Here is a 19,298-nt window from a genome sequence, read left to right on the forward strand (position 1 = left end):
ATTATCAATGTAAAATATTATCAATGTATAAACACAAATAAATATAAGTGCAGCAGTGCATAAAGTGATACAAGTGACAGCCCCAATTTAAAGTGAAATATGCTAAATAATATATAAACTGGATGATAACAAATCCTCCTCATAAATTATACAAAAGATAAGAATATATGTGGCTAAAATGTGAAGAAAATTTTTTTTTTTTTGATGAGGGAAAAATGGGGGCTAAATTATGCCTGTAAAGTGAAACGTGCGTGAAGAACCAAAGTGATATGTCCAAATTCCAACAATAGGACAAATTAGTGATACAGTAAAACCTTGGATTGCGAGCATAATTCGTTCTGGAAACATGCTTGTAATCCAAAGCACTCTTATATCAAAGCGAATTTCCCCATAAGAAATAATGGAAACTCAGATGATTCGATCCACAAGTCCTTCAGTTTATAGTCTATATACAAAGATTATAGCAATGTGATAGGTTGTGTAACCATAAAATGTCCATCCACAATATGCAGCCTTCCCAAGGGGATTAGAAGCAAAATCTAGCAGAGCTACAGAATATAAGAGCGGTGAGAGGCGCCTCTAAGTGTAGCAATATGGTTACATTTAATGAAGGTTCAACATTTAGCAACTCACATGGTTGATGATTAAAATAGGCACACCTAAGTATGCAGGCATCCGGGGTAAAGCTGTCCACATAGACCATCTTCTGAACCACCAACTCTCACCACTGTCAGTCTGCAATCCTGACCGGAAAGAATAGCCTGCAGGAGAGTGATCTGAAAGTGAGGCTTTGAATCACTCGTGGAGTGCAGTGGGGAAGGGATGATGAAGATGGCTGTGCAGAGGATGGTCTATGTGGACAGCTTTACCCCAGATGCCTGCATTCTTAGATGTGTCTGTTTTAATCATCAACCATGTGAGTTGCTAAATATTGAACCTTCATTAAATGTAACCATATTGCTACACTTTAGAGGCTCCTCTCTTCTTTTTTATACATGACGCTACTTGTATATCAAGACATCGCTTGTATATCAAGTCAAAATTTATTTAAAAAATGTGCTGGTCTTGCAAAGCGCTCTCAAACCAAGTTACTCTCAAACCAAGGTTTTACTGTAGATTGATAGTAGATCAGTATTAGTCTGTTTCAAATAAGGCAGTGATGGGTGACAGTCCTAGAAAGGTGATTGTGGGATTCTTCGTGTATACTTTACACAATACCGAATAACCCCGTGGTGGGTGGTGAGGTGCCCGGTGACCCCTACGATATACAGCACACTCACGAGAGATACCCACCCCACACAGGGGTACAAGGCGGGTATATATTGATGTATGGGTGGTAGGTCCTCACTCCTTCTCCAGGTCCAGGAAGGGACGTCTGGGAGGATCCCTGGTGGTCCAAGGGTGAAGGGTCCGGGCTATATATTATAAGGGTCTATTGGGGTCCAGGAATATCCACTCTGGGGGTAAACGAAAATTGTCAAGCAGGCAGTGAATCCGAGCGTCCGGAACGCTATGCGATCCAAGCCTCATTTTGGGAACCGGAAGTGATGCAACACGCTGTACCGGTTTCGTAATGAAACGTCCTCAGCAGTGTGGTTTTATTTTATTTAATAACATATTTCACCACATGTTGATAGTATTTCCACACTTGGCACTTTATTATCTCTTCTAGCAAACAGACAGCGCCACCCCCTACCCCCCCTTTTTCACCATATTATATAGTCTTTGGACTATAATATAGGGAGGCAGCAGTCTATATTGCCCATTACATCCAATACTCCATAAGCGCAGAGCTCTCCACCCTTCAAAAATGCTTAATGTTCCCCAACACTGCATAAAATATTTACATTAAAAGAGTATTATTCTTATTATTATAAAGGATTTATATAGCGCCAACAGTTTGCACAGCGCTTTACAACATTAGGGCAGACAGTACAGTTACAATACAATTCAATACAGGAGGAATCAGAGGACCCTGCTCGTTAGAGCTTACTATCTAGGAGAAAGGGTCAAGTTATACAAAATGTAATAACAGGGGGAATGAGCTGATAGAGAAAAAAAAAGTACAATTGTTAGGTGGGGGCAGAGTAGGCGTCTCTGAAGAGAAGGGTTCTCAGAGATTGCCTAAAAGCAAACAGAGTAGGAGATAGTTGAACAGATTGGGGTAGGGATTTCCATAGGATAGTAGAAGCTCAGGAAAAGTCCTGGAGGCGAGCATGGGAGGAGGTGACGAAGGAGCTAGAGAGCAGGAGGTCTTGGGAGGAACAAAGAGAACGATTAGGTTGGCATTTTGAGACTAGGTTAGTGGTATAGTTGGGGCCCGAGCTGTGAATGGCTTTGTAAGTTATTTTTAGTATTTTGAATTTAATTTGTTGAGTGAAAGGGAGTTGCAGTAGTCGAGGCGAGAGAAGACCAGGAAGTGAACTAGGAGCTTTGTGGTATCATTAGCTAGAAAGGGGCGTATTGTGGAGATGTTGCAGAGGTTTGGGTGGCAAGATTTGGACAGTGATTAGATGTTGGGCCAAAAGGATAGTTCATAGACCAAGATTACACCTAGAACCTTGGCATGCGGGGATGGGCTGATAGTTGTGTCATCAATCTTAACAAAGATAGAGGTAGGAATATTTATGAGCTCAGTTTTGAATAGATTGAGTTTGATGAAGTGGTGTGACATTCAGGTTGATATGTCAGATAGTAAATGAGTGATATGTGAGGAGACTGAAGAAGCGTTGTGAGGGATAGATAAATACATTTGAGTGTCCTCGGCATAGAGATAGTATTGGAAGCCATAGGAGGCTATCAGCTGACCCAGGGAGGAGGCATAGATTGAGAATAGGAGAGGTCCAGGAACAGAACACTGGGGAACCTCAACAGATAAAGAAACAGGAGAGGAGGACGTAGAATTGTAAGTAATGCTAAAGGTGTGGTTAGATATAAGTAGAATGAGAACCAGCGAAGGGTACAGTCACAGAGACCAAAGGGGTGGAGTCTTTGGAGGAGGAGGTGGTGGTCAACCATATCAAAGGCAGCAGAAAGGTCCAGGAGTAGGAGTACAGAATAGTGTCCATTGGTTTTTGCTGTTAGTAGATCGTTTGTGAGTTTTAGTAGAGCGGTTTCTGTGGAGTGTTAAGGATGAACTCCAGACTGAAGGGGTTCAAGAAGGTTATTCTCAGGGAGGTGGTCGCTGAGTCAGTTGTAGACCAGAAGTTCAAGGAGTTTAGATAAAATGGGGAGTAAGGAGATGGGGAGTAGATTGTTAAGATTGATGGGGTCTAATGAGGGCTTTTGAAGTATCGGATGACTAGTGCATGTTTTAGAGAGTTGGGGAAGATGCCGGAAGAGGGGGAAAGATTGAAGATGTGAGTTAGAGAGTGTAGAATGGAGCCAGAGGGTGAACGTAGCATTTGCAAGGGAAGAGGGTCCAGGGGGCAGGTGGTTACCTGGACGTTAGAAAGATATTTAGCAACCTCAACTATAGCGGTGGGGTTAAATGAGGGAAGTAATGATTGTACCTGTGGACATAGAGTGTTAAGAGGTGAAGTTCGAGTCCTTGGCCCAGCGGATGATTAATAGACTGGGGAACTAATTATTTGTTGGTACACTAGTATTAAGGTCACAACATTTTTGGGATTTATTCAATATGATTATTCCTGTCCTCTGTAGAAGTCAGTAATTCACAAGCATTCACATTGGTTTTAGAGAAATTGGAGTATCAGATATGAAAACATAGTATGTGTCATGAACCTTGGAATGCGGAAGTGTTCCTCCTTGAAATCTGTTACACAGTGGGGGGTCTTCTGCCCTGTCAAGGCTTCAGACGGCTCCATTGCTCTGTATCTGGCTATTGTGTACATTGATTGCCCCCTGGGGGCTTCTGTCTCATTACACATAACAGTCCTTCTAATCAAGCTATCGGACCAATCCCTGTTGACTCATTTTTCAAGTCCTCATTCGCATGGCTAAGGAGGACCTGAGGGAGGACTACATGTACTTTACAATTGACCAATAGGAAAGTGGTTGTTGGGGGCGGGATGTTCCAAATTCTGTATAAAAGTGTGTTGTGTACTTCCAATAAAGGTCTTCCTGTTTGAACTTACATACAGCCTGCCTGGTGTTTATTCTAATGGATTCCAAACGGCACATAGCTGTAGTTCGGATCCCGGAGCCTTGGATGAGCGGACCATCAGACGTTGCGATCTGCAAGCTGACTCAGAGTGTCGGAAGAGCGGAAGTGAGCGAGCAAGGGTCTCGTTACACTATGTACAATATGACTTGCAATGACAACAAACAGGAATAGCTTGCCTAAATTCAGTGCAGCTAAAAATGTTAAATACCTGCAATGTACTGTATGTCAACCCTCAAAACGCTGCTGCTGCTACACTGCAGCAGTTTGAGGCTGATAAAGAGAACTTCATGGCATGCTGAGATTTGAAGGACCATACATTTCTACCTCTGGAAGATTGATCTTCATAGAGTAAAACACACAATATAAACCGGTCAAGAGGAAACACAGAGGGGGCCCCAAAAAGACCTTCAATGCTACCCTCAGCAATGTTCTGCCTCTTCCCACATTTCATTCAACTGTCACCTCCATGATAGTGTAAACATGTGTCACTTATAAGCGGCTGTGACAATCAGAAGGCATACGAGTGCGTTTCCCTCTCTGTGTTCACAGGAAGAAGGCCCTCATGCCTTGATAAGAAACTTGTAAAGCAGGAAACAGATGCACATGGAGCAATGAAAGGGGTCTAGGTGTGACACTTGGACTCGCCTATTCTAAAGCATTCACAACCATTATGAAAACAGGTTGTAAGCAAAGATTTATTCTCAGGTCATTTCCATGGTTAGGTTTCACCTCAGATGAACTGATGAAAGATATCTTATGGGGATGGATCTGGATTAGCTCAGGTTCCAATCAGCTGAATGACAGAAATAAGGGTTATGTGTAAACTGGGGACCCAGATGAGTTTCCTAAAACCGGTGCAGCTGGGCATAGTAACCGATCAGCTTCTAACTTCAGCTCGTTCAATGAAGCTTTGAAACAAAACCTAGAAGTTGATTGGTTACTATGTACAGATTCTGTGTGCATCAGTTTTAATAGATCTCCCCCTATAAGTTGTGTTTGCATTGCATCGTAAATGCTCTCCCTGCAGTTCATGAATGGCTCTATTAAAATCTGTGATGTCATTAGCCCGCGCCTCAGCCATTCCTATAATACAAAGCTCTCTGTGACAGGTTGAGCGCCGCTCAGCCTTACTCAATTTTATTCCAGTAATTTCCATCCCACTGCGTGAACACAGCGCTGCATACTGTATATAGCCGTTACCCCCGTTACGTACAGCTTATACAGCGCACACAGCTGCTGCAACTGTTAGTGAAGCAAAAAATTTGTATGGACTAACTAAAGTTAAAAAAAGAAGGAGATCAGCTTTAAAGGGTTTGCAAATGTAATTTTTTAATAACAAGCATGTTATACTTACCTGCTCTGTGTAATGCTTTTGCACAGAGAAGCACCCGATCCTCCTCTTTTAAGGTCCTCCGCCCCACAGTGACCGTTTAGAGGGACTAGGGGGAAGGCAGGGGAACCCAGGGGTCCAATCGTCCCCAGGGAGGGTCCCACATCCACTCCAAAAGACCACCAGGGGAGAGGGGGGGAACAATCTTACCACACCATGTTGGCAACGCTCCGGCAGACCACCGCACCATCGGAATAAGGGTCCTGCGGGTCAAGAGGCCCACTGCGACTCATGCCGAGACCAGGTCGTATGCACCCTTGTCGAGACGATTAACTTGCTGACCGGCCTTGTCCAGTGGGGCTAGGTCGCGGCCAACCTAGCGTGGAGCGGAGGCCTGTGCGCACTCGCTGGCGTGACTGGGGAGAACTTAAGGAACTAAAATATTCAGTATGTCACCCAGTCCAGGAGTTGATTGTAGTTCTCATAGGAACAGAGAATAATAAAAGTAGAAACAACTTCAATTTAAAAAGGAAAAAAATGCTAGGACCAGAGATCCCAGCAAGGAACTACGGTAGGTCCTTACTCCTGACTAGGCAGAAAAAAACTGAATGCCTATAGCAGTGTGTGGGAGGGTATCCCCTCGGACTGCTCCATAGGCGTTATATAGCTTTTTAATGCCTAGTGTCCTACTCCTGTAGGGGGGGCACCCTAACCCAATGGTTAGGAAGATTCTGGATCTGTGTCCGTCAATGAGCGAAAAAGAAATGAGACTTTACAATCCCTTTAATGCATTGCATAGAATGCCGCAGAAAGCTGTATGGGCTGTGGTCTGACCTATAAGGAGGGATCTTCCAATTTACAGTAAACCGATGCTATTACTATTTTCCGAGAGCAATCTAAACACACTGGTAAGTTAATTATTATAACTGTAGTAGGTACATTGTAAGCTCTTCTGAGCCACGGCTGTTACAAATGGATGTTTGCATAGTTACATAGTTGGTAAGGCTGAATAAAGACACCAGTCCATTCAGTTCAACCTATGTGGGTGAGGATGTGTGCATGTGTTGATGTCAATACCATTTCCCATATCCGTGTATATTGCATTTGCTAAGATGCCCATCTAAGAGTTTGTTTTTTAAACTATTCACACTTCCTGCTGACACCACTTATTGTGGAAGGGAGTTTCGCATCCTTACCGCTCTGACAATAAAGAACCCTCTATGCAGTTTAAGGTCAAACCAATTTTCCTCCAATTTCATTGAGTGACCATGTGTCTTCTTAAAGTGTTACTAAACCACAACAGTAAAATCAGTCTGTATATGCAGTAAAGCATGCTTGTTATACTCTGGAACCTAAGTGGTTAATCCTGCGCATTGTGTAAAAAGGCTGTTTGTTCCTGTCTTCTCTGATCTTTCACAGTCCCCAATCCATCTCCTGATAGTACAGAGCTTTGGGGGCACTTTGCACAAGCTCAGTTTGGTATTGCTTGAGAGTTTTTTTTTTTCTAGGGAGGGAGAGCGCATGTGATCAGCACAGGGCCAATCAGCACTGTCCAGACAGACAGTCAGGGGCCCTGCAGCCTCATAGGACAGAGGAGAATGAAAACTCCTCCTACAAACTTTAACCAGTGCTCAGCCAGGCACTGTTAGAAGTTGCATGACTGCTATATACTGCTGATAAAAAAAAAATATTTAGCAGTTTATATTTACTAAATTAAATGCATTTCCATGTCCTGTGTACTGTGGGAGACCAGATATAGTGAATGCAGGATCCTGGGTTTAGTAACACTTTAAGCTCCCTGAAACTGAATAGTTTTTTCCCTATGCTATAAAGTATTCTATGTACTCTGCAGAGCAGTGTTGGTCAACTCACTTGATACAGTGGGCCTACAATGCAGACATGCTGTACGGAGTTGCTGGAAATTGGGGACATGCACAAGGAAGCAGTCATTGACAGAAGATACTTAACCTGAGACTGCTAGAGTTCACTGCTCTTACAGCCTATTTACACAATGTTTCCCAATTTCTATACCATAAACCCCCTTTATTTATTAATTATGATACAATTAATATACTTCTCAGCAATATGCAATATAAAAGCATTAACAGAGAAAGATGTGAACAGCATAAGAAAAAGTAACAATATGAAAGAAATAAAAGGGCTCTGAGGGCCGCACAAAAATTACCAAAGGGATGCATGCAGCCTCCAGGTCGCAGGTTGGGCACCAGGACTGTAAAGTGCTGCAGACTATGATGACATTTTATAAATAGATAAAATAGACATGCTGCAGCTATTAGACACGGGCTATGGAATGTTTAGGAGCACTTTTACCATAAATATTATTACTGGAGGTATTGCATTCTCTTAATACCAGAGAAATCATGCAAGGAAAACTACAGTGCATCCGGAAAATATTCACAGCACTTCACTTTTTCCACATTTTGTAATGTTCCAGCCTTATTCCAAAATGGATTTAATTTATTATTTTCTTCAAAACTCTACAAACAATACCCCATAATGACTACATGAAAGAGGTTTGTTTAAGATCTTTGCAAATTTATTAAAAATAAAAAAACAAATAAAAATGCCATGTACATAAGTATTCACAGCCTTTGCTCAATACTTTGTTGAAGCACCTTTGGCACCAATTACAACCTCAAGTCTTTTTGAGTATGATACTACAAGCTTGGCACACTTATTTTTGGGCATCTTCTCCTGTTCTTCTTTGCAGGACCTCTCAAGCTTCTTCAGGTTGGATGGGGAGCGTCGGTGCACAGCCATTTTTAGATCTCTCCAGAGATGTTCAATCAGGTTCAAGTATGGGCTCTGGCTGGGCCACTCAAGGACATTCACAGAGTTGTACCTTAGCCACTCTTATGTTATTTTGGCTATGTGCTTAGGATTGTTGTCCTGTTGGAGGATGAATCTTTGTCCCATTCGGGGGTCCAGAGCGCTCTGGAGCAGGTTTTAATCAAGGATGTCTCTGTACATTGCTGCATTCATCTTTCCCTCAATCCTGACTAGTCTCCCAGTTTCTGCTGCTAAAAAACATCCACACAGCATGATGCTGCCACCACCCTTGCCTCACTGTAGGAATGGCATTGGCCAGGTGATGAGTGGTGCTTGGTTTCCTCCAGACATGACGCTTGCCATTAAGGTCAAAGAGTTCAATCTTTGTTTCATCAGACCAGAGAATTTGGTTTCTCATGGTCAGAGTTCTTCAGGTGCCTTTTGGCAAACTCCAGGTGGGCTGTCATGTGCCTTTAACTGAGGAGCGGCTTCTGTCTGGCCACTCTACCATACAGGCCTGATTGGTGGAGTGCTGCAGAGATAGTTGTTCTCCTGGAAGGTTCTCCTCTCTCCACAGAGAAATGCTGGAGCTCTGTCAGAGTAACCATCGGGTTCTTGGTCCCCTCCACGACTAAGACCCTTCTCCACCGATCGCTCAGTTTGGTCGGGCGGCCTGCTCTACAAAGAGCCGTGGTGGTCCCAAACTTCTTCCATTTATGGATGATGAAGGTCACTGTGCTCATTGGGACCTTCAAAGCTGCAGAATTTTTTCTGTTCCCTTCCCCAGATCTGTGCTTCAATACAATCCTGTCTCGGAGGTCTACAGACAATTCCTTGGACTTCATGGCTTGCTTTGTGCTCTGGCATGCACTGTTACTGTGGGGCCTTATATAGACAGGTGTGTGCCTTTCCAAATCATGTCCAATCAACTGAATTTACCATAGGTGGACTCCAAACAAGTTGTAGAAACATCTCAAGGATGATCAGTGGAAACAGGATGCACCTGAGCTCAATTTTGAGTGTCATGGCAAAGGCTGTAAATACTTATGTACATGGGATTTTTTTTTTTATATATATATATATTTGAAAAGATTTCAAACAAACGTCTTTCAAGTTGTATTGTTTGAAGAATTTTGAGGAAAATATTGAATTTAAACCATTTTGGAATAAGGCTGTAAGATAACAAAATGTGGAAAAAGTGAAGCGCTGAGAATACTTTCCGGATGCACTGTATAGGATTATTCTGAATCCAGAACATACGGGGAAAAAATGTTATGCTATTTTATATAACCTAGAAAACTTTATGATGAGTGACAAGTGTCGGCTTTATAAAAAAATATTGGCAAAAAACTTCAATAAGTTTATTTGTTTATCTTTTACATTAGCATGATACTTATTAAAACAAACTTGCTGCAGGTATGACCGTAAAAATATTATGAGTTCTAACATTTCTATCCTCTAACATTTAGATGATCCTGGCCTCATACTCCATTCAGTTAGAGTCCTTTCTAGACTTATTACGATTAAACGGAAGAAGAGGCCCTTATGCCTCGTACACACGCAACGATTATCGGCCGACCGATCGTCCGACTTTTGTCCAAGTTGTGTTTTGTTGGTTGGAATGCGCCTAGACTGCACACGAATTTTCTCGGCCAACAAAAATCTACTTCAGAAGTGATGTCATGTGTTGGTTTTTTTTCTTTGTGTTTTTTCTTCTCTGAGCATGCCCAGTCTTGCTGATCAGATTTTTGTCTGCCAAAATCTGTACTGACCGACGGAAAATCGGCCGTTGTGTTGTTGGCCAACAAAAATTTTATAGTCTGCACACCAGATTTTTTTCGGACGAAAAGTCGGAGTCGGTTGTCGAAAGCATCATACTAACAAGCCGAAAATTGGCTGATCGGACGTTGGCCGAAAATTGGCTGATTCCCGGGCCAATAATCGATGCGTGTGTACGGGGCATTAGTCAGTTCTCTGCCAGTTCACACATATGCAATGTCAGACATCGCATGTGAATGATTCACAGTGCACTGCTCTGCAAATCACATGCGATGTCTGTGCGATGCAAATTCAGCCATACACACTGTACGGCTGAATTTGCATTGCATTCGGTCCAAAGTCGCACAGGACCCTTTTTTTGGTCCGCACCAGAATTGGATCGCATGGGATGCGATCCGATTCATGTCCGAATTGACAGTTCGCACTGCTATATGCGAACTGATCGGGGGGTGTCATTAACTTTGTATTGACACCCCCAGTGATTTGCATATGGCAGTGTGAACTGCCTGCGAGTCAAGTGCGATACGGGAACCTGCAGTGGATTTGCAGGGTTTCAGCCTTGCATATGTGTTAACCGGCACTTTAGGTGAGAATTACTTCAACGCTGTAAATGTTTAGACCTCTTTCACATGGGCCAGAAGGGGACAGTTAAAATAGTAATTTGATCCACAGTTTTACTGCCCCTGACCAACCACATAAAACATGGCAGCCAGAGGTTATTGCACACGTCGCGATACCTTGCTTTGTGACAAATTTAACTTGGACAGCACTGCCTGTCAAACTTACCCACTGAAGTCAATAGGACCATGCCACAACTGCAGAGCCAAATAATTGTCTCGCAGTTGGCGAATGGTCTCTCAATGCAAAATCCTCCTTCAGCTAAAACAAAAAAAAGGATGTAGGAGTATCACCTCTTGAATGCCTGCAAACCGTGTCTGAAAAGTGATCCAGCACAGATTGCTTTCCGGGGGCAGCAGAGACTGAAACATACCCAAGTTATTTTCACACCTATGGTCACTGTAACGCATAGTGATGATTCAGTAAGTAAAATCTTAAGCTGGTCATACATGGATCGAGCCTTCCCCGCCAGCAGAACACAATGATCAGAGTTACCGGCTATAGCTGGCGACACTGATCGTTCAGGAAAAACCGACAGGCTGGCTGGTTGTACATCCAACAGGTTGAACAAAAAAAAGCTGTATGCCCTGAATAAGTGCCGGGGTTGGGGCAAGGGTTAGGGATAGATTAGATGTCAGGGTGTATTTTTTGGAAAACGTTTAATTTGAACTTTTTTTTTAATTTTCAGAGCTGAAAGAACTTCATCAAGAGCTACAGAAAAATTGGATTAATGTTTAAATGACTCTTGACCCCTTCTTTCTTTTTTTTTTTGTTACTATTTACATTTTATAATTTTACATTATACTTGTTAGCACCCATTCACACTGGCGCGACACGACTTGCTGGGGCGACCTCGGCGCGACTTGCAGGGACTTCATATAATTGAAGTCAATGCAAGTCGCCTCCAGGTCGCCCCAAAGTAGTACAGGACCCTTTTTCTAAGTCGGAGCGACTTGTGTCGCTCCTATTAGAATGGGTCCTGTACTATTCAATGGCGAGCAACCGACCGCGACTTGTCAGGCGACCAAGTCGCCTGACAAGTCGCGCTAGTGTGAATGGACCCTTACAAACTTTAATTCTAAATTTAAGACAAATTCCAAAAGAAAAAAAAAAACATATCCATAGTAAAAAGAATACCATCATTCTTATAGTCCTAACAAATATAAAGTATAAAAAATACCTCCCACCCCATCTCCTCCTCTTAGTTCCTTTGACCGATCCTTGTTCTCGCCCCTCCTATATTCTTCACATTGCCCTTTCTACTCCCTTTTTCACACACCTCCCATTTCCACATATTTCTTTTTACCTTTAAACTCTTTCCAATCTTTCCATATTTTCTGGAATTTTTCCAATTTATCTTCTCCTCTATAATACAACTCTTCCAGCAGGGTATAAATGTTATTTACCTGCCTTATCCAGTCCTTTACCTTGGGACTTTCTGGTACCTGCCAAAACTTAGGGATATTTTGCGGCATTTATTAAATGAGGTCTGTCCCTATCCATAGAACATAGGTAATATCTGACTGGAGAAACCACAATACCAGACTTTACCAGCTGGTAGAATATATTGGCTTTGCAACATGATAGTCAATAGTCTATTTGTAATACAATGTACACTTCACTGACATACAGTACTCCATCATTTTTTTATTTTTTTTTACTTCTTACCTGGTTGGCCATGTATATGGTCAGAAGGCCCCTCCTGAAAAACAAAAAAATACACAAATTAAAGTACAGTAAAAAAAATAAGGGGAAAAACAATAGCAGCATACACTGTACACAACAGAACAGGTCACAGAGTAATGTCTCTCCATAATGCATATGCAAACAAATTTTCTGATTCAACCATTGCTATCCTTCAAATGAGGATTGTCTGCGGACAGTCTCTCTAACATAGATGCATTAACCAGTGCTTCCAGTTGTCAGTGTGGGAATGACGGGGACAGGAGTATGGTTGTACATGCAGCAGAAACATTAAAAGGATCATGGCAGGTTAGGACACTTTGGGACTAGTTCAAAGTTTGGCATGTGTCAGAACCATTGCCCTCTCTCAGAACCCACAGACCTGCAAAGGGGTTCCCTTACTCTGGATGGCGGCAGCACCCGAGAGCCGATACGTAAATCGGCTTTGGGTGCTGACATCGTGGGCTCCCTGGACAGGTAAGTTCTACTATTTAAAAGTCAGCAGCAAGAGTATTTGTAGCTGCTGACTTTAAATCTTTTTTAAAGGGGGCGGAACTCCGCTTTAAGGCTAGGTACAGCGTTAAGCCGCATCATGCATTTGTTTGTTTTTTTGACATGTTAATATCAATGCCTATGACAGCTGTCTTAACTGATCCAACTTTCAGCCCATTCAGTTGAATGGAAGATGCATCCAAGTCGGATCATCATGATCTGACTTATGGCATGTGACTTGGGGTCTATAAGTACCCACATCTCTCTTCTATGCTTTCCAGCATAGAGAAGAGATGTGGGGACTTATAGACCACAGGTCTCTCCATAAAGAGGACCCGTCATGCCCTATTCCTATTAAAAGGAATGCTTACATTTAGGGCTGCTGATAGGGGAGGGACCACCGATCCTAGTGTAGGGGGCTCAGGCACACAGGGAGCCCGGACAGCAAGAGGATCGGCGGAGCAGAGCAGGAACAATGTCCTCTGCGTCTCTCACCCAGCAGTTTCTCCCCCTCTCCCTCCCATTGGCTTTCAGTTACTTGGTCAGACACACACATGACCGGATTTAGGGGGTGCTAGAGTGGGTTGTGCCAGTGCCATTTCAGTTCTGCCCCCCTGGCTGGCCTCCGCTGAGCTCCTTCCCCTGCCCCTGCTCCCGCCCGCAATCACAGTCAGGACAAGGAGGCGGAAACCTGGAGTCGAGAGAAAAGAGGCAGAGAGGAAAAAGCAGAGAGGAGGCGCGCTGTGTTGTGCTCTCCCCTCCTATCAGAAGAACATTCCTCTATACAGCACATGAGACCTGATCGTTCTTGCTGTAGATCGCACTGTACTCACACTGCCCCCTATCCACATTCCCTGCTGCCAGGAGGTGAGCAGCCCTTGGAGAAGATAGGGGGCGGTGTGTGTGTACAGTGCGATCTACAGTAAAAGCGGTCCGGTCTCAGGTGCTGTATAGACCAGCGATCTTCGGATAGGAGGGAAGAGCACAACACAGCGCACCTCCACCTGGCTTGAAGTGGCTTCCCACTGTAAGTTAGGGGAGGGGCATGGGCAGCTATCTGTGTTGGGAAATGTAATGGGGATTTGGGAAGGTGAAATATGTGCTAGAAGAAAGAATGGGGGGATATATGCTAGAAGGAAGGTTGTGAGGAGGGGCAAGGGTGAGGGTTGAACCAGGAGAGGGGATGTTTTTGCCAGGAGGGGGTGGGGAAATGTGGGCTAAAAGGAGGGATTGGGGAGGATTTGTGCTAAGGTAGAAAGTTTGAGAAAGAGAATATGTGCTAGACAGGTGATATTTTTGAGGTGAGGGAGATTTGTGCTAGGAGGGTGGATTCAGGTGAAATTTGAGCTGGGGACAGGATTGGGGGTGGGGGCAAAAATTTATGCTAGGAGGGGGCGATTTGGGTGGGATTTGAGCTGGGGGCGGGAGTTGGTGGAATATGTGCATTATTATTCGGGGAGAATTTTGGCTTGAAGATGGAATTTATGTTTATGTAGGACAGAATGATTGTGTCCACGAATAATGATTCTCATGTTTTTTTTTTTGTGAAAATATAATTTTGACATTTTCGCGGGGGGGGGGGGGGGGATGGGGGCATCAGCTAGGCTGTACGGGGCCCTGTGATTTCTAACAGCAAACCTACTTACACTCAGTGTAATAGGAATAAAAGTGATCAAAAAATAAAAAATTAAAGGGAAAGTGTAAAATTGTAAAGGTATCAGGAAATATAATTCACTGGATTTATATGTTTAATGGACATACTTATACACTTTCAGATTCCTTCACATGTGCTTCTAAAGGATTACCGAAACGCGTCGAGCCTACATGCGAAATATGAGTGGAATCTATATCTAAGTGGAGGGTATTTAAACATGTTTTTGTATATTTTTTAAATGGAATTTATTAATATTGTTCTTGTGACACTCGACAAATTGTGACAAATCATGTGATAATATATATGATGTTTAGGGGCGTATATAAGGTTTTGAAGCCTACCCAATTAATCTGTACACCCAAGTAAGGCTTCCATACACTTAAGCCGGTCATACATGGTTCAAATCTCGGCCAGTTCAGCTAGGAACCGGCCGAGATCTGAGCCATGTATGGGCAGGCTGAATGTACCCAAGTTTATCCATTGAACAACTTGGGTTCAACCTGCATGTAGGATTTTTGGGATGCGATTATTGCCAGCGGCAATAACTGAAAGGAAAGTTAAACATCTTCATGTCTATGGCCTACAGGCACTCATACAAAGACTGCCAAGAGCTACTGGCATCCACTGGACAGGTTTAAAGCAATGTTCCCAGGCCTGGTAACAAAGGAATGTTTTTGGAACCAGGGTGGTAACAGCTGGCAGAGCAGATAAAGTAAACATTGCCTTATCAATAAGTATTGTTTAGTGAGAATGAAATGGGTTAAGTGAAATCTAGGTCTGAGGCCCCTCATTTCTTTCCCATTACTGTTTGTTTCCAGGCAGATATTTCAGCAGGAACACAGACTTGGCTGTCCGGGAGGATACAGCTGCAAGTCAGAGGCCAGCATGGAGGAAAAGGTAGAGGCGAACATGTTCCTCCTATTTAACTAATCACACAAGAGGACACCGGGAACAAGCACAGTTCATATGAAAACCCAGCCAAACACAATGGAATGCGCTCAGGTATATGGAAATATTAACAAGCAGACTCAGGATATCTAAGGGAAATAAATACGCATTTCTTTGAATCAAGTCACTGTTTAAAAAAGCAGGAGGAACTGAGATCACAGAATACAGCTAATTGTAGCGATTATCTTTGTGATGGCAGAGCAGCCAGTCCAGCACATAACACAATGAAACATTTTAGGGGCAATTAAAGTGGGTCCAAAGCCTTAAGCCCCTGTTCACATCGGTGTCGATTTGATAGGTCAGGACAATGGAGCCCCTGCCTGGCATTCTGCTATAGGCCGGGGAGGAAAGTGTTAAAACTGAAATCCAGGTTAACCACTTGCTGGCCAGTCACCGTCGATATACGGCGGCAGGTCCGCAGGTTCCCGCGAATCGCCGTTACCTGTACGGCAGTTCACGGGAGCAATCATGGGGGTGCGCGCACGCCCCTATTCACTAGCGGGGAGGCTGATTACGGGGCCGGCGGCCACAATTACCGCTGGGCACCCACGATCACTCCCCATGGAGAGAGAACGGCGGTCTGCTGATGTAAACACAGCAAACCGTTGTTCTCTCAGGAATCAATACAGAGCTCCTGTGTTCCTCCTATTTAGGGTGCTTTCACAAGGGTGGTGCTCCCGACGGACTCCGCTTTGCTCAGCGGGGATCGATCCACAGATGACAGCTCCGTCTCCGCTTACTTTGCAGGGACAGGGCTGTCAGAGCACCGCTCTCCTCTATGGGAGATCGGATAAAAACAGACCGCCTGTCCGTTTTCATCCGATCCGATCCGATCCTCCAGACGGATGAAAAATAGGGTTTTCATCTGTCCAGATTTCACGGACAGGATTGCAGACGAGATGTCTCTGCTGACATCTGCTGCCCCATAGGGCTGCATGGAGCATCCAATCAGGTCCGCCTGAAAAACTGACAGGCGAACCTGATCGGAAGGCCCGTGTGAAAGGGGCCTTAGGAACACAGGTCTCTGTATTGATTGCATAAGCCCATCCCTCTCACAGTTAAGAAACACCCCCTAGGCTCACATTTAACCCTTTGATCGCCCGCCCCTGGGTTAACTTCTTCCCTACCGGTGTCATTAGTACAGTAACAGTGCATATTTTTAGCACTGATTACGGTAGTAATGTCACTGGTCCCCCAAAAGTGTCAAAAATGTCAGTTGGGGGTCCGATCCGTCTGCCGCAATGTCGCAGACCCACTAAAAATCACTGACTGCCGCCATTACTACATGTCACTAGCTTGTAGACGCGATAACTTTTGCGCAAACCAATCAAAATACACTTACTGCCGGTTCATACTGATCCGACTTGTCAGGCGAGCGGGTGGCACTGTGGGGGGCTTCGTTCTAAGGTAAGTATTTCATAAAGAGCCAGTATGGGATGCATACTAGCTCATTATTCCTTTGTCTTACGAGGTGGTTTTTTTTTTTTTTGAGTTTACAACTTCTTTAAACAGCTGTGGATCGAGCACCCGGGAGCTCTTTATTAGTGAGCTGTATGGGTAGTAGCACTGCTCCTTCTGTTTGTATATTGCACATTTACATCGGTCTTGCCCTCAAGGAGCTTACAATCTAAGGTCCCTAAATTTACAGTCAAACATACTAGGGTCAAATTCTGACAGGAGCCAATTAACCTACCAGCATGCCTTTGGGGTGGGTAGAGTACCCTGAGGAAACCTACACAGGCACTGGGAGAACATGCAAACTTCAGGCAGGTAGAGTCATGGTTGGGATTTGAACCGACGACATGAGTGCTGCTAATTGGAAGTGCTAACCACTAAGCAACCTTGCTGCCCATAAAGCTGGCAATAGATGGATCGAAATTTAGTTGGTTCAGCAGGGACCTGCCAAATTTAGGTCCATCTACGGCCTGTCCTGTTCGAGAGCAGTCGATGTACTAATCGACTGTTCACAAATGGGCTTGCTGAAAAACTTTAACTTGATCAGCAGTGCAGTCGATAGGCTACAGCACTGATCAGTGTGCTGTGACAGTGGAGTCGAGCTGTTTACACTGCTGTCAAAATACAATACCACAGCAGGGAGGATTCCTGCATCTACCTCAAAAGTGTAGAATCAGTTCAGATTTTTTCCTTCAGTCTGCTGGCTGAAAAAAAAAAAAAAAAATTAAGCCATGTATAATGAGCAAAAAGTGGAGTTCCACCCAAAAGGGAAAGCTCCGCTTGTTTGCACCCTTTCCCCCCTCCACTTCCATATTTGGCACTTTTTGGGGGGGAGCTGGTACCAGGTTTTGGTAGGTATCCCCTCCTACTTCCGGCTAAGATTGCAATGACGATCTCCGAGTATTTCCGGCCCCTCCTCCTTTACCCCACCACCTTCTGGGACATACACAGGTCCAAGAAGACAGCGGGACCATTCAGGTTCATGGGCATGGGCATCGTGCATGGGCAGTAAGAAACCGGCTGTGAAGCCTAAAGGCTTTATTGACGATTTCCCTTAGTGAAGATGCTGGCGCCTGCACCTGAAGCCGATTGAAGAATCTGCTCAGGGTGTCGGCATCGCTGGATCCCTGGACAGATCAGTGTCCTTATATTAAAAGTCAGCAGCTACAGTATTAGTAGCTGCTGACTTTGAATTTTTTTTGCCCAGACTGGAGCACCTCTAAGTATGATAGTGTGCGGGTCACACTGAAGGAATAATATATTTAAAGGAAAACTTCACTAATAGAGAAGTTGTCCTTAAGGTCACATTCACACTTATGCAACTTGTCCTGAGACTTGGGACTGCAAAGTCGCATGGCAAGTCGTACTCCATGATTTCCAATAAGTACCATTCATATCTGTGTGACCTCAAGTCGCAACGCCTTCAAAGTAGTCACTGCACTACTTTGGTCCGACTTTGATGTGTTTTGAGGTCCAAAGACCTCAAGATTACAAAGGCATTGCTTCAAGTCCAGTTAAAATCGTGGCAAAAAATTGTGTGACTTTTAAGTCGCACAAGTGTGAAAGGGGCCTTAGTCATAGTTTATCAGTGTAAAACATGTTGAGCCATCAAGATAAACTCCTCTTTCAACCAGGGTGCATTGAGGCTTCTTCAGGGGTGCCTTGGCAAAATGCCCAAAAACTGTATGCAAGCCTGTGTGTGGATGAAAATTGCCTTTTTAGTTACACTAATGGCACTTTTGCACTGCAAGTACTGGCTCGGCTCCACTCGGCACTGCTTGGCCCAGCTCGGCTCAGTTTGTTTTTCCACTGCGTGGTACGAGTCGGCACCTTTCGGCACTGTATGGGCTCTACTCGGCTCCCCGTTCTAACACGTACCATGTGGTACCATGCAGAGGAAAAGCGCCAAACCGATCCGTTCCATGCAGTGGAAAAGCGCCATAAGTTACAGGTTTTTATTGTACACCATTAGAACTAGGGCTGCACGATATTGGGAAAAAAAGTACATTGCGATATTTGTTTTTCAACGATATATATTGCGATATTGAACTGGGTGGAATGCAAAAGACACTGACAGTGTGGATTAGGCAGAGTCAGGACTCACAGTGGTGGTAGGAGGTAGAAGAACACAGCCCGATATGACATCTGTCCCACACGTTCCCTCTGCCGCCCTGTAGCTAGTTCTCTTGACCGAGCGGTGAGCGCGGCACAGCGAACCAATCACGTGAGTAGCGGCACAGGGAACCAATCAGGTGTGCAGGCACGCGTGATTGGTTAGCTGTGCAGCTGCTCACGGCGCGCTGCTCACCGCTGAACGTGTGGGACGGATGTGTCGGATGCAATCACTGTGAGTCCTCCTCCTCCCCCCGAGTCCCGACTTCTCCCTGCCTAATGCTAAATATCGTGTCTTCGGAGATATGAAT

General features: G+C 44.3%; 1 protein-coding gene across 1 annotated transcript in view; it reads right to left on the bottom strand.

The window, feature by feature from the left end:
• The window catches only part of TMEM135 (transmembrane protein 135), a 612,430-nt gene that overhangs the window by 375,676 nt on the left and 217,456 nt on the right, over window positions 1–19,298 (bottom strand). Inside the window, exon 4 of the mRNA XM_082245904.1 lies at window positions 12,312–12,345. Within this exon, the coding sequence (XP_082102030.1) occupies window positions 12,312–12,345 (34 nt within the window). The remainder of the gene's footprint in view (window positions 1–12,311; window positions 12,346–19,298) is intronic.

Source organism: Pelophylax lessonae, assembly GCF_965119305.1.
Source record: "Pelophylax lessonae genome assembly, chromosome: 2".
In the NCBI taxonomy this organism is placed as follows: Eukaryota; Metazoa; Chordata; class Amphibia; order Anura; family Ranidae; genus Pelophylax; species Pelophylax lessonae.